Source organism: Herpailurus yagouaroundi, unplaced genomic scaffold, assembly GCF_014898765.1.
Source record: "Herpailurus yagouaroundi ecotype Mexico unplaced genomic scaffold, PumYag 191, whole genome shotgun sequence".
NCBI lineage: Eukaryota > Metazoa > Chordata > Mammalia > Carnivora > Felidae > Herpailurus > Herpailurus yagouaroundi.
In genome coordinates this window covers 15,345,232-15,359,059 of record NW_024412422.1, presented here as the reverse complement: position 1 = coordinate 15,359,059, position 13,828 = coordinate 15,345,232, and the positions used below count along the sequence as shown (strand labels likewise).

At 59.3% G+C, this 13,828-nt stretch overlaps 1 protein-coding gene across 1 annotated transcript in view; it reads left to right on the top strand.

Moving 5' to 3' along the window:
* Positions 1-13,828, top strand: part of SCARB1 (scavenger receptor class B member 1) — a 58,666-nt gene that overhangs the window by 9,924 nt on the left and 34,914 nt on the right. The window contains exons 3-4 of the mRNA XM_040443472.1: positions 10,765-10,922; positions 12,594-12,735. Of these exons, the coding sequence (XP_040299406.1) occupies positions 10,765-10,922; positions 12,594-12,735 (300 nt within the window). The remainder of the gene's footprint in view (positions 1-10,764; positions 10,923-12,593; positions 12,736-13,828) is intronic.

Here is a 13,828-nt window from a genome sequence, read left to right as displayed (position 1 = left end):
GTGGGTGTAGTGGTCAGACCACAGGCTTTCAGGCGGACTGGAGTTCAAGACCCCTTGCCGCTGCTGGGTTTGTGCCCTTGGGCAACTAAATAGCTTAAAAAAAAAAAAAAATCTCACTGTGCCTCAGTTTCCTCATCCATAAGACAGAACATGTAATGGTATCTACCTCACAGACCAGTTGTCGGGTTTAAATGAAAGAGTGTTGATTCAGATGGGATGCCCTGGCCTGTAGCAACATCGAACCTGCTTCCTAGTGGCTGGTGTAATACAGATGTTTGTTATTGTGCTTCATAAGAGACTAGAGATGGTAGGTGTTTCTAGATGTGTTTGGCAGTTCAGTAATGTCAGGGCACTAGGTCAGTGTCTGTGTGATTTCTTAAGCCTTGACTTCATGGTCTCATGATGGCTGCCACAGCACCATACATCACGCAGGTACCTACGTCACTCAGAGCCAGAAGGAGGGATGGGGCAATGGCAGGGTTCTGTTCTTTTATTGGGAGTGGGATTTTTTTCCCCAGAAGGCCCCCTTTCTTTCTCATTGACTAGCATAAGGTCATGGGCCCGGACCAGAGCTGGACCCACCTTCCTGAAATTCAGGGCCGTGTACCCCAAACTGGAAGCAAGTCAGAGTTCTCTTAGTTGAGGGAGGGGAGAGAGGTGGGCTTTGGGTGGGCAGTAACACGCTCTTATTTAGCACATGGCCCAGCACCCAGATCAAGAAACAGCAGCACCCAGAATCCCCCCGTGTTTCCCCTCTAGTCGCCACCCACCCCAAGCGTGACCACCACCCTGATTTCTTAGCGCGTCGATTGGTTTTCTCTGGTTTTGTACTTTATCAAAATGAAATCACCCAGCAGATAATCCTGCCCGCTGGCTTCTTTTCTTCCCCCCTTTTTTTTTCATTTTAATGTTTTAATGTTTATCTTTGAGAGAGAGACAGAGCACGAGCTGGGGAGGGGTAGACAGAAGGCGAGACACAATCGGAAGCAGGCGCCAGGCTCTGAGCTGGCAACGTGGAGCCCGACGCGTAGGGAGCGACGTTCGAGGACCCTGAGCTCCTCGGACTGGCTGTCTGAGCCCTTTCTGATCGACAGACCTTCCCTCTCGCTTTGTGCTCGGCTCCTGATTGATGAACGTTCCCCCCCCCCCCATAACTAAGCACCAGCTTTGAGCATATGAGACGCTCAGACGGGGTCGGAGTGAGTGAATGAATGAACGAACGAACGAAGGCTTTTTTGTCATCCGCTGCTGCTGTGGATAGGACGGGGATTGTGGGTAGATTCAGATCCCCATGGGAGCCCTGCAGGTACCAGAGGCAGGGTTGGGTGGGGGGGGGACAGCCTGGTGCAAACTGATTGGGGAGCCGCGGGCAGAGCGCAAACCCGTCTGAGGAGTCCCGTCCCGACGGGCCGCTGCCTCGTAGGGATACAGGCGCTGTGCTGGCCCATCTCCCAGGTTGTCAGAAGTTGCCGGAAGTCCAGAACTTATCTTTGCCATTTAAAAAACACTGTTGACCCATTCACACGTTTTGAAATCCCGCGTCATGATCCGAAAGCTGGCCCGTGGGTGGACAGCTGGCTGCTTTGGGAAGACAGCTGTGGGGCCAGGCTGTGGGGTGTTTTGGGGCTGGGGAGGCGGGTGGGAGAGGGCAGCGAAGACATTTGGGGCGATTTTAATTTTTTTACTTATTGTATTTATTAACGAAGTTTTTTAATGTTTAGTTTTTGAGAGACGCAGAGACTAAACTAATGTTTAGTTTTGAGAGAGACGCAGAGTGTGAGCAAGGGAGGGGCAGAGAGAGAGAGAGGGAGACACAATCCGAAGCGGGTTCCCGGTTCTCCGCTCTCAGCACAGAGCCCGACGCAGGGCTCGAACCCACGAACCGTGAGATGGTGACCTGAGCGGAAATCAAGAGTCGCACGCTCCACCGACGGAGCCGCTGTGGGTGAATTTTTACTCGGGTCTGCACGCTTGCCGAGCGCGCCCAGCACCCGCGGGAGGTTCTCCTGCACCCTCAGTGTCCGCACCCCCCCTCCCCGCGGTGCCCCCGCCTCTGTCACCGGAGCTCAGCTTTGCACGTCCGCCAAAACCTTGCCGACGCGGGCTCCCAGGGCACTCCTCCTGCGTGTTGAGCTTCTGCCGGTCGGCGTCCGCTCCTTTCCCGCGGCGGGTGGCATCCCACTGTGTGAACCTGCCCCCTCTTGTCATCCTTTGCCTCGTTTGCGGACGTCTGTGTTTCCAGTTTGGGGCTTTTCTGAGAGACGCTGCTGTGAGCGCTTGCCGATGCTCATTCGTGTGCGGACGGACGTAGGTTTTCGTTTCTCTGGGGAAAGCTCTAAAGTGGGTCTCTGTATCGCGGGGTAAGAGTCTGTTCCGCGTTACCAGATAATGCCACCCATGTCCCAGCGACGGTCGGCCGTGCCTATTAGACCTCCCCCAGCGGTGTGTGAGCGTTCTGGGTGCTCCGGTCCTCATCAGCGTCGTTATCGTCCGTCTTTTTTTGTGTTAGCCGTTCTGGGGGAGGCTGTCGGACCCCACCGTGAGGCTAATGGATACCTTCTCTGATGACCAGGCTGCCCGGGACTGGTGGGGTGCCTCCATGAAGTCGTGGGGATCTAGTCTCCCATCTTTCCGCTCCGCCGTGCTTTCTTTGCGGCTTCCATCCTCAGGGCAGCCTCACGATCCAAGGTGGCTGCTCTGGCTCCATCCCTCGCGACTGCAGTCCAGGCAGCAGGGGGACTTGTCACCAAATACAGGGGAATTTCTGACGTCGATAATGCCAGGAAGGCAAAACAGGGTGATGGATGGAATGTGACTATGTTAGAAAGGATGGCCTCCTTCTTCTTTTCGTTCACTGCTATATAGTCCCTAGACTTAGAACAGAGTCTGACATGTGGTGGGGGAGCTCAGTAAATATTGTTGAGGGATGTAGAGCCCTCAGGGAAGGTTGCACGGAGAGCGTGAGTTTAGACTTAAGAAGCGAGGGGGTCACCAGGGAAGCCGTGGAAGGGAAGGAGCAAGCCGTCAGTGCAAAGGCCCTGTGGCAGAAGCTTGCCCGGTCGGCGGAGGAGCAGTGAGGCCAGTGTGGCTGGAGGGAGTTGATAAAGGGATAGCTGTGGGGAGCCCGGTTGCTCGAGATCTCGTAGGTCGCCGCCGGGGATTTGGATTCTTGTTCCGGGGTAAACCGGGAGCCACTTGGAGGCGTTTGAGCAGGGCAGTGCCGCGAGCCGACCTGCCTTTTAGGAGCGGAACCCTGAGCCCGTGGGGAGAGCGGAGCGGCGGCAAGAGCTGAGGCAGGAGAGCCGGTGACGAAGTGAGTGCGGCGGCCCCGACGGTCGGTGGGGGGCGCGTCGCGAGATACGCTGGCGCAAGGGCGCTGGGTGGGAGGGAAGCGGAGGCGGCAGAGATGGCTCAACTTCCGGCGGAAGAAACCGGGCCGTGGTCTTGGCAAACCGCTCGGCTTTCCTCCGAAAAGCACCTTGAGGATCAGAGGAGGTCGGTACCCGAGCCAAGGGCGCGGCGTTCCCAGGTTCCCAGGTTCCGTGCTGACTCAGCCTGCGCCCCCCGGGGCCGCCTGGGGCAGGGCGCGCCCGCGAGCCCGGGGTGCAGAGGTGGCAAGAGGCTCGCCGGCCGATCCGGAGCGTGCAGGGGCCCGTCCCGCGGCAGGACTGGGCTCGGAGGTGTGTTTCCTCTGGAGCCTGTTTCCTCTCTTCTGGCCAGGGGAGGGATTCGATTTTGCAATTCGGGGGCCAGGTCAAGTTAATGGTTATTCTGCAGGGCTGCCCGGAGCCCAGTGGGTGAGAAGGTGTAAGGATGCCGCGGGGATGTGAGACGGGCCCCCGCGGCGGATGGCTCTCCCCCCCCCCCCCCGCCCCCGGGACTTCGGGGACGCGCTCGGCCTCCCCGCCTCCATGTCTGTGTCTGTTAAGTGAGCCTTCGAGAACGTAACGGGGTGAAGCAGGCGGAAGGCTGTTGTTACCCGAATGGGGCCGTACGGGGAGGGTTGATACGATTCGCCTGCTCTCCGCCTGTCCCCCGCCTCCTCGGGGGCAGCGCGGGGTGGGTGGTCGTGCACCGGACGAATGGGGTCCTGGGCAGGTCAGAGTGGGCTTGTTTTCGGCAGTTCCAAAGACTTCCTGGAGGAGGTGGCACCTAGGGAGCGGGGTTTTGGATTTGGGTGGCAAGGGCACCCTGGGCACCGGGGCAAGGGCCGTGGGAGGAGGTGAGCCGATCTGCCTTCCCGGAGTGCACTCGCGTGTGGGAGAACACGGCCAGGCCTTGAATGCCAAGGGCAGGAATTCGTATCTGAAGGTGGTCGGGTACCCAGCGATGATCACGCTCACACTGAGCGCCTCCTGTACGCGCTTGCCCTGCACCGGGTCTAAATCTCATCCGCGGCTCTGCCCAGGAGGGGCTGTTAACTATTCCCATTGGACAGCTGAGCAAGCCGAGGCACGGAGATGTCGCTGGAGGCTGCACAGCTAGGAAGCGACGGCCGTGGGGTCCAGTGAGGTCCGTCCACACCAGCGCTGCCTGTGAAAAGCGCAAATCATGAATGTGAACGCCTTGTGTGATTTGAAATTTTCTAGGAGCCACGTTAAAAAAGAGCCACATGGGGCGCCTGGGTGGCTCAGTCGGTGAAGCGTCCGACTTCGGCCCAGGTCATGATCTCACGGTCGGTGAGTTCGAGCCCCGCGTCGGGCTCTGTGCTGACAGTTTAGAACCTGGCGCCTGCTTCGGATTCTGTGTCTCCCTCTCTCTCTCTGCCCCTCCCCTGCTCGTGCTCGATCTCTCTCTCTCTTTCAAAAATAAATAAACATTAAAAAAATTTTTTTTCTTAACACGCCAGGTGCTTCTGGAGACTGTAATTTCTCCTTCAGAGGAAGGAGAATATGGCCTCCTCCGAGAGGCCTTCCTGGACTGCCCTGTTTGACGTGACGGCCCTGTCACTCTCCACCTGGCTTTATTTTCCCCCAGTAAGCGTCAGGGCCTGAAGTATTTCCTGCAAGGATTTGTTTATCTGGTGCTCACCGGTGCCCTCTGCCCCGGGGCCATCACCTCCGCCAGTGCGGGGACCTTGCTGGCTTATTCTCTGCGCTCAGGATGCCGAGGGGCCCCCGCGGGTGCCCCGGGAGTTTTGGGGGGTGCTGGTGAATGGTTGGGGCGCGTGGTGCCTCTTTCCACGATCGTCCGGGAGCCCCGCCGTCGAGCCTGAGGAGCGCCGTGGGGTCCGGCGGGTGTGCCGAGGGGCGCGGAGGCGGGCCCACAGCCTCCCTGCCGGATGCTGTCTACCCGGTGCCAGGGGACCGAGGACGTGAGCTTTGGGCCAGGATGCCGTCCCGGCTGGGTGTGGGTTCCGGTGACACTCCGGTCACTTAGCTTGGCCTTGGCCCCCGTATTGGGCTCCGTAAGTGTCCCCCCCCACCCCCCCACCAAAGACGTGTGAGTTCTAACCCCAGTTACCTGTGAAGGTGACCTTATTTGAAAATAGGATTTTTGCCGATGAAATTAAGGTAAGGACCAGATGGGCCCTAAATCCAACGCGAGTTTTTTTTTTAAGAGGAGAGGACACACAGGAAGGCGAGGCTACAACGGAGGCAGAGGTTGGAGGATCGCGGCTGCCCGAGGCTGGGGAGCAAGTCGGGACCCCCCCTTCCAGATTCCAGAACGCTCAGGGGCAGCGTGGCCCTGCCCACACCTTGGGGTCAGACTTTGGCCTCCCCCCCCACCTGTGAGAGAACAAATGTGTGTTGCTTCAAGTCCCCCCTCCCGCCCCCGGAGTGACTTCGTCTGAGCAGCCGGGTCGGGGGGAGGGGGGCCAGCTGAGGCTTCCGGAGTGTGGTTTCGCCGGGGGTCTTGGATTCCCTGGCTCTTGGGATCTGGCGAGCGATGCTTCTCCGGCCTCTGGACTGAGGTCCCAAGCTTTCGCCACCGCCGGCCAAGGGTGACGGTAAGGTCCCCGGGAGCCGTGGGGCCCTCTCGGCCTCTGCCCGCTCCTCAGCTCAGAGCTCATCCCGGCCGCGCGCTCGAGGCCAGGCTGGAGGTCTGAGGCCCTGGAACAACACCCATGCGGCCCCTGGCCTCTTCCTGCCTTCCTTGGGCCTCCGGTGACGCGCGGGGCTGGCCCAGGGCCTCCCACCTCCCAGGCCTCTCCGGTGATGCCTGGGGCTGGCCCAGGACCCCCCAGCCCATCCCCCGCCCGGCTGTCCCTCCCTGGGCAGCGTCTGGAGCACCTCCCCTCCTGGCCTGGGGAGGCGATGGGGGCCAATGGAGGAGCCCGTGGAGACCACCCTCGCGGTCTGTGACATCCACGTGTGACCTCCATCGGCCTCGGTCCGGCGCTGCGGCCTGGCCCGTGAGGTGGCGGCTGGCTAAGCCTCAGAATGCGATCACGACTCTGATTTTACAGATTGACTTCACCGAAACAGAGACCGATAGCTGAAAGTCAGCGTGAACGAAACGTTCATTTTTGCCATCCCGCGTCCCCTGGGCCGCTGTCCCGGCCCAAGCTGGGCCCCAAGGAGGCCGTGCTGTGTACTTAAAAAAAAAAAAAAATCTCCTTAAGTAGGAGCTATTTGAAATATATACAAAGGAGGGGCGCCTGGCTGGCTCAGTCCGTTAAGGATCTGACTCTTGATTTCGGCTCTGGTCGTGATCTCACGCTTCGTGGGATCGAGCCGCGCCTCGGGCTGTGCGCTGACAGCTCAGAGCCTGCTTGGGATTTTCTCTCTCCCTCTCTCTATGCCCCCCTCCTTCAAAATAAATAAATAAACTTAAAAAATATGTGTACATACAAAGGAGGAAGCAGATAGCCGCTCTCTGGTAGACATTTCCATGTTCCAGGGCTCATGTTGCTTGTTGACTCAGCAAAAATTTGCTGAGTGTCCGCTGGGTGCCAAGCACTGCCCTAGGCCCTGGGGATACGTCAGTGAATCCATGAACAAAGCAGACGAGGATCCTGTCCTTGTGAGTTCATGACCTAGCAGGGGAGACGGAGAAAGGACAGTGGACATAGAGCATGCTGGAAGGCGACAAGGGCCATGGGAAACACAGTTTCAGGGAGATCAGGCGAGAGATCTGACACTGTGGTCACCTTAGGAAGAACATTAGAGGCAGAATAGCCCATGCAAAGGCCCTGGGGCAGAAGTGTCTGCCGGTCGGCCAGCATGACAGGGTTGAGTAAATGACAGGGACAGGACAGGACGTGAGTCCTGGAGAGGCCACAGGGGCCAGACCAGGTGGAGGGACTTGCCGGCTGGGGTGAAGACGACAGCTTTCAGGTTCATTTTACTTTCAAGAAATAAAAGCTTACACAGTATGTTGTACGTTTGACAAATCGCTGTGAAAAGGTCCCAACCGACTGTATCTTTCTGAGGCTCGTCTTTTTTTCCCAAGTCGATCTGTTCGTGCTCTGTCTCTCAAAGAGAAGCAAACATTACAAAAATGAAAGAAAAGTATGTTTTAAAAACATATTCGCTGTCGATGGACGGTCAGGTAGGCCGTGGTCCTCAAGGCGTCCCGCCTGTCCACGGGCTGCGTCCTCTGCTAGGAATGCCCTCTCCTGTCTTCTTTTCCCGGCAAAGCCCAGCTCACTCTTTCGGTACTGGGCTCACGTGTCTGTCCCCTGTTCCGGGCGGCCTCTCTGACCGTCCAGGAATGGGCTCCTGGCGGGTCTGGTTCGGTGAGAGGCGGTGGTGCCCGGCAAGGGCTCACCTTGGCCCTCTCTCCCAAGTCTTTGTGTTCCGGGCTGTGATCTTTGACCTTGGGGGGAGGGGGAGGGGGCTAGACTCTGTCATATCAGGCAAAAGGCCGTGAGCTTGGCTAGCGCCGCTGTCTAATCAGCTGCTGGGTCCAGATGCCTCTGTCCCGATGCCGAGCAAAACCAGTGCAAAGTCTGCCCCCTCCTGAGGGTGGGGGGTTGGGCAGCGACAGTGCCGGGGAGGAAGAAGGGTCGGTCACTTCATGCCGGGTGACTACGTGCCTGACCTTCCGGATGCCCCGGGCTCTGCCATACCCTGTTCTGAGCACCCTACCTCTACAGACGCACGTAAACCTCGCCCCAGCTCTGCGAGGTGGACCCTACGCTCGTGCCCATTGTATGGATGTGGAGGTTGAGGGTTCACAGAGGAGCAGTGACTTACCCACCGTCACCCAGCCAGAAGGCAGAGCTGGGTCATCGAACGTTCCCTGTGAGTGAGCGGGTGAGTGGGGTGGAACCCCAGAACGAGAAGCCCCTTCTGCTGGAGAGAGAGAGGGAGGGACACGTGGCTTTGCCTGGAGGTTCATTTCTTGGGTCGTGACTTGTCCCCAGGGCAGGGTGAGCTGGACAGCGGACGAGGAACGTGGGGTGGGCTTCTGGGATGCTGGAGTTCCGAGGGCTTCTCCGGGTCCGGCTGAGAAACAGGGCTGGGGAGGGAGGGGAGGCAGGAAACGGAAACACTCTTCGTTTTGTAAAACCCCTCGCTTGAGGTATGATTGACGTTCTAAAGAGCTGTACATATTCAGTGTGTACAACTCGAGGAGTTGCGGTAAGTGATCACCCTCCAGCCCATCGCCGCGGTGTGTGTGGAAAGACCCCCCCCCCCACAACTTTGCGCGTGGCTGCTCTTCCTGTTTTCGTTTCGCAAGCCCAGCAAGCCCGGCGATCTCCCATAGGCCACAGCGTTTGCAGTTGACAGGACTGCGTCGTCTCCTTAAATATTTGCTAAGAGGGTAGCTCTGGTGTTAGGTGTTTTTATCACACACACACACACGCACAGGAGGAAGGAGCTGGGACCGACGTTGCGTTCTCTCCTGGCGGAAGCCAGGACAGGCAGGGACCCCTGGTCACTAGCCCCGTGTGTGTCTTTTCCGTGTGGGGGAGGCGATGGCTGAGACGGCCGCGTCGGGACTCCCTCCCTGTGGGCCTGTTGTAGATTTGACGATTTCCACGCTGGGCGACCCCCTGCTCCCCCCCGCCCCCCCCCAGCAGCCTCTTTCCCAGCCCGCGCCCACAGGAGCTGTGGGGCCGCCCTCCTCCAGATGGTGCCCTGGCGGGCGTGGCACAGGGGTGGCCCGTGAGCCAGCGGTGGCCCGAGGTGTGTGATTTGGCTCCCAGGAGCGTTTGATTTTGAAAAAGAAATTGTCGCTATTGAAGCAGTTCGGAGATTCCACAGAATCCTTCGCTCAGATCACGTTTGTGAGTCAGCGCTATTTGCGTGTATCAGATGTCGCGTTATAAACATGGTCCCTGTGGCTTCCGTGGCTGGTAGGGAAGATGTGTTTGTCAACAAGTGATTACGACACCCTGAAATCCAGATTTGGTGGTCAGTCTTCCAGTTTTTTCTTCTCGGCAATGAATTCAACCCGTCTTCATTTCATTGCCATGTCGGTCAAACGCGACACAGCCGAGTCACTGGCGCCCATTGTACAGATGGGAAAACCGAGGCTCAGAGATGACCGTCTTGCCCTCCTGGTCCTGGGATCCGGCTGCCTTCAGATCCGCTCCTCTCCCGAGTCTGCCTGTTGGGGACAGAGGGCGGGGCCTGGCTGGCCAACTCCTGCCTTCTGCCTCCTGGACCCGAACCTGCAGCTGTAGCCTCTGCCTGTTGGTTCTGGCTGTTTGGGCACAGTCGGGGGGGTGGCTGTCCTTGTTCTGGAAGGCCATGTTCAAAGGAACCTGGAAGGTGACCCATGCTGTGTTGTACCTAACTTTGTGATATTGGGCATCTGTCTCATGGGCTGGCTCCCTGTGACAGACCCAGGCTCTGAGCCTTCAGGGGCCCGTGATGTGGCCGGGCCACGTTGGGGGGTGGGTTGGGTGGTCCTGGGGGGACCTCCCTGTGACACTAGAGCAGGGCTTGCAGAGCTGAGGAGGGAGGCAGGGATTAGAGGCCACTGTATCTGACAGACAGACTGCAGACCTGTTTTCTTCGGCTCTGTCTCAGCACCTCCCTGCCTCAGGGCCTTTGCACTGGACATTGCATCTGTGTGCCGTCCTCCTCCCACCAAATCCACGCGTTCCCCTCGCTGCCCTTTGTTTTTATTCTGTGTTTGTTTTTGTTCTATTTTTGCTGGCGTTTCACCTGTCTACTCCGTTTAAAGTTGCAATCTCCTTCCCTATCGCCGCCTCTCACACGGCCCACCTTTTACCTTCGTGTGCAATACCTGCCTTTCCCCGGCTAGGTTAAAGAGCCCACGACGCTGGGCATTGGGGTCTGTCTTGTTCTCTCTGGTATGCCCAGCTCTTAGAAGAGTGGCTGGTATGTAGCAGGTGCTCAGGAAAAGTTTGTTGAGGGGCGCCTGGGTGGCGCAGTCGGTTAAGTGTCCGACTTCAGCCAGGTCACGATCTCGCGGTCCGTGAGTTCGAGCCCTGCGTCGGGCTCTGTGCTGACAGCTGGGAGCCTGAGCCTGCTTCGGATTCTGTGTGTGTGTGTGTGTGTGTGTGTGTGTGTGTGTGTGTGTGTGTCTCTCTCTCTCTCTCTCTCTCTCGCTCGCTCGCTCTGCCCTTCCCCCGCTTGTGTTTGCTCTTTCTCTCTCTCAAAAACAAATAAGTAAACATTAAAAAAAAAAAAATCTTTAAAAAAGGAAAAAACAAGTAGGAGTATCTCGCCGATGAACGGACACTCCGGAGCAGTGCGTGTGCGGAGAGCGCCCTCCGGGTGCCCGGGTGCGGCCCGGCGGTGCAGCCTGGCTCCGGGCTGCGGTTCTAGCCGCCCGGTGGGGTGGGCACCTGTGGGGACCCGGGTCACGCTCCTCACGGACGTGTTCGTTTTGCCCCCACAGAATGTGCGCATCGACCCCAGCAGCCTGTCCTTCAACATGTGGAAGGAGATCCCCGTCCCCTTCTACCTGTCCGTCTACTTCTTCGACGTGGTCAACCCCAGCGCCGTCCTCCTGGGCGAGAAGCCGCAGGTGCGGGAGCGCGGGCCCTACGTGTACAGGTGAGGACGGAGGGGACTGGGGGGGGGGGTCTGGGTCGTCACCCCATTTTACAGTTGAGGAACCGAGGCCCCCGGGAGCGGAGAGGCTTGCTTAAGGTCAGTCTGGCTTTCTCCAGTCCGTGCCCTCGTGGTTGAGACCGTGGACTCTGGGGAGAGACCTCCCGGCTTTAAAAACTGGCTTTCTGATTGCAGGACGGGGCGGTCTTTCCTCGTGCCTTAGTTTTGCCGTCTGTAAATGGACGGTAACCGTATCCACCCTGGGGTGGCTGTGAGGTTATGAGGACCCGATGAGATGGCGGGGGGCCCTTCGGACGGCGAATGCCCAGTAAACGTTAGTTGCTGGCGTATTATTACGGTTGCTGCGTGACCCTCTTCCATGGGTCATGGTCTTTGGGAGAGGGCGGCTCGTTGAATCGGCTGGAGCGGTTTTCTGAGGGAGGAGGGAGGGCTGTTCCAGCGTGAGACCCAGTTCCCGGCTCCTGCCGGTTCTGCCTTCTGGGACGAGTCACGTTGCAGAACTGCCGACCGGGCTGGTCCGTGAAAGGCTTCGGGGCTGAGCCCGCTTTGCCAAAGTTCCTGCTGATTTCTTCCTTCCGGAAGCATTTATTGAGCAGCCCCTGTGTGCTGCGCACCGTGCCAGTCGCTGTGAGAGGCAGACCCAAGCCCCTGCCTCGCAGAGCTGGCGTCCAACGAGAGTAAACATGCGGGCCAATCAGGTGGCCGTAAGTGTGGTGAGAGGCACGCAGGGGAAGCCTGGAGAAGTGCTGGAGGGATGGGTGTGGGCGGGGTTGGTCTAACTGGAGGGTCACGGGGGGGGGACCTCTACCAGTGGAAAGCTTCCCGAGGCCTGGGTGGTGAGAAGGGGGTGCCGCTATCTGAAGATCTGGGGAGAGGAGGGCCCCAAGCAGAGGCGGCGGCAGGTGCAAAGGCCCTGAGGCAGGCAGAGTCTGGTAGTCCGGGAAGGAGAAGGCCTGTGTGGCTGGCCTGGTGTGAGTGAGGGGGGGGAGAGTGGCAGAGACAAGGCCAGAGCATTGGATGGGGTTGGGTGTCGGGGACCGCGGGGGCCACACTAGGGGCTTGATTTTATCTTGTCCGCAAAGAAGGCTTGTTGGGGAGAGAGTTTCCACTTTTCAGACTTTGTCCGGGTACCTTGTAGAGAATGGGTTAAACGGGACAATAACGGATCGAAGCAGCTGAGACTTACGTAGCGTCTCCTGTGCTTTGGGCCGCTGTCGGGTGGGTTGACGGGCACCGACCCACTCAGCCTTCACACAGCCCTACGAAGCGGGTCTTGTCATCGCTCCCATTTTATAGATGGGAAAACCGAGGCCCCGGTAGTAAGTGACGGAGGCAGGGTTCGAGCCTGGACCCCGTGTCCCCAGAGTGCACATTCCTAACCACCGTGCCACACTGCGTCCCTCGGAAAAGCAGCCGCCTGCGGGGGGCGGTGGGGGGAGGCTGTGAAGGAGGTGGCACTAGGCCAGGCGGGGGGGGGGGATGTGTGTGTTGGGATCCGGGTGCTCTTCGGGGTGGCCCCGAGGAGCCCCGCGGAGGCTTGGGCACCCGTTCTCACGGTGGGCTCAGGGAAGGCAGCTGGGGGCCCTTGGCTCCCGGCGGGTGCTGCGTCCCTGTGCGGCCAGGACCCGCTGACCCCGACTTCCCCGCCCACAGGGAGTTCAGGCACAAGAGTAACATCACCTTCAATGACAATGACACCGTGTCATTCCTCGAGTACCGCAGTTTCCAGTTCCAGCCTGACAGGTCCCACGGCCTGGAGAGTGACTACATCGTCATGCCCAACATCCTGGTCTTGGTAAGGCTGCCCCGGGCCGCGCCCCCCCCCCCCCCCCCCCCGGCCCTCATCCCTGTCCCTCCGGGTCTCCGTCTCTCTTCTCACCTGCCCCCCGAGCAGGGCCGTCCTGCGTGGGGCCCGGCTCTCAGCCCATTGAGTTTCCCAGGTGCGTCCTTTCTTACTGGCTTGGGGGTCCTGGCCCAAGTCCTTGTGTGTCCTTTCTTCGTCTGCAAATCTAACATCTCCAAACGGAGGTGCTGGTGGGGGACTTCCTCGGGCGCCCCCAGGTCGTGTCACTGTCTGCAGCGTTTGCAGGCGGGGCCTCCGTCCTCTGCAGCTGGGCCACAGTCGTCGCTGGGCTTGCAGACTGTGTGCCCGTGGGCTGGGGTCCCCGAGCCCACCTCCAGGCTCGCCGACTCCCTGGGAGGGCTCGCAGGACCCCACTGTGATCTGTTATGGAGGAAGGGTGCGGCACAAAATCAGCAAAGGGAAAAAGGCGTGTGGGGTGGAGGCCAGGACTCCCCCACGTCCCCCGGCAACAGGCTGTGACAGCGCACGTGAATGAAGGCTTATCCCCCGGGAGACCTCTAGACACTCCGTCCCCAGGGCTTTAATCGGGGGCTGGTCACGGAGGCACCTTCTGCCTGGCACCCACCGAAATCCAGATCCCCGGAAGGAAAGCAGTGGTTGGCATAAATCATACTGTTGGTACAAGGAGTCCAGGCACAGAGAGCCCCCCACCCCCACCCCTTATCAGTCAGAGAGGGGTGGGAACCCCTGGAAACCCAAGTTCCCAGATGGCGGCCAAGGGCCAGTCTTGCCAGCAGGCCTTTCTAGAGACAGGGGGCTCACGCCTGTCGTGTTAATGCTCTGCTAACACGCTTAGTGTTGATGGGCCTTACACACATTACCTTGTCTACTTGTCGGTGATCCGGGGGCCGGCCCTCGGCTGGGCCCTGGATCCGAGGCGAACTCACCTGCTGAGTCCGTTGGACGGACGGGACAGGGGAACGAATGCATCCCGAAGCTTCACAGCTGCCTCCCCCAGAGTTCGATCCTTAAGCTTGGCAGCGAAGACGCTTTGCCCCACCGATCAGGCGGGCACAGCCCTCCC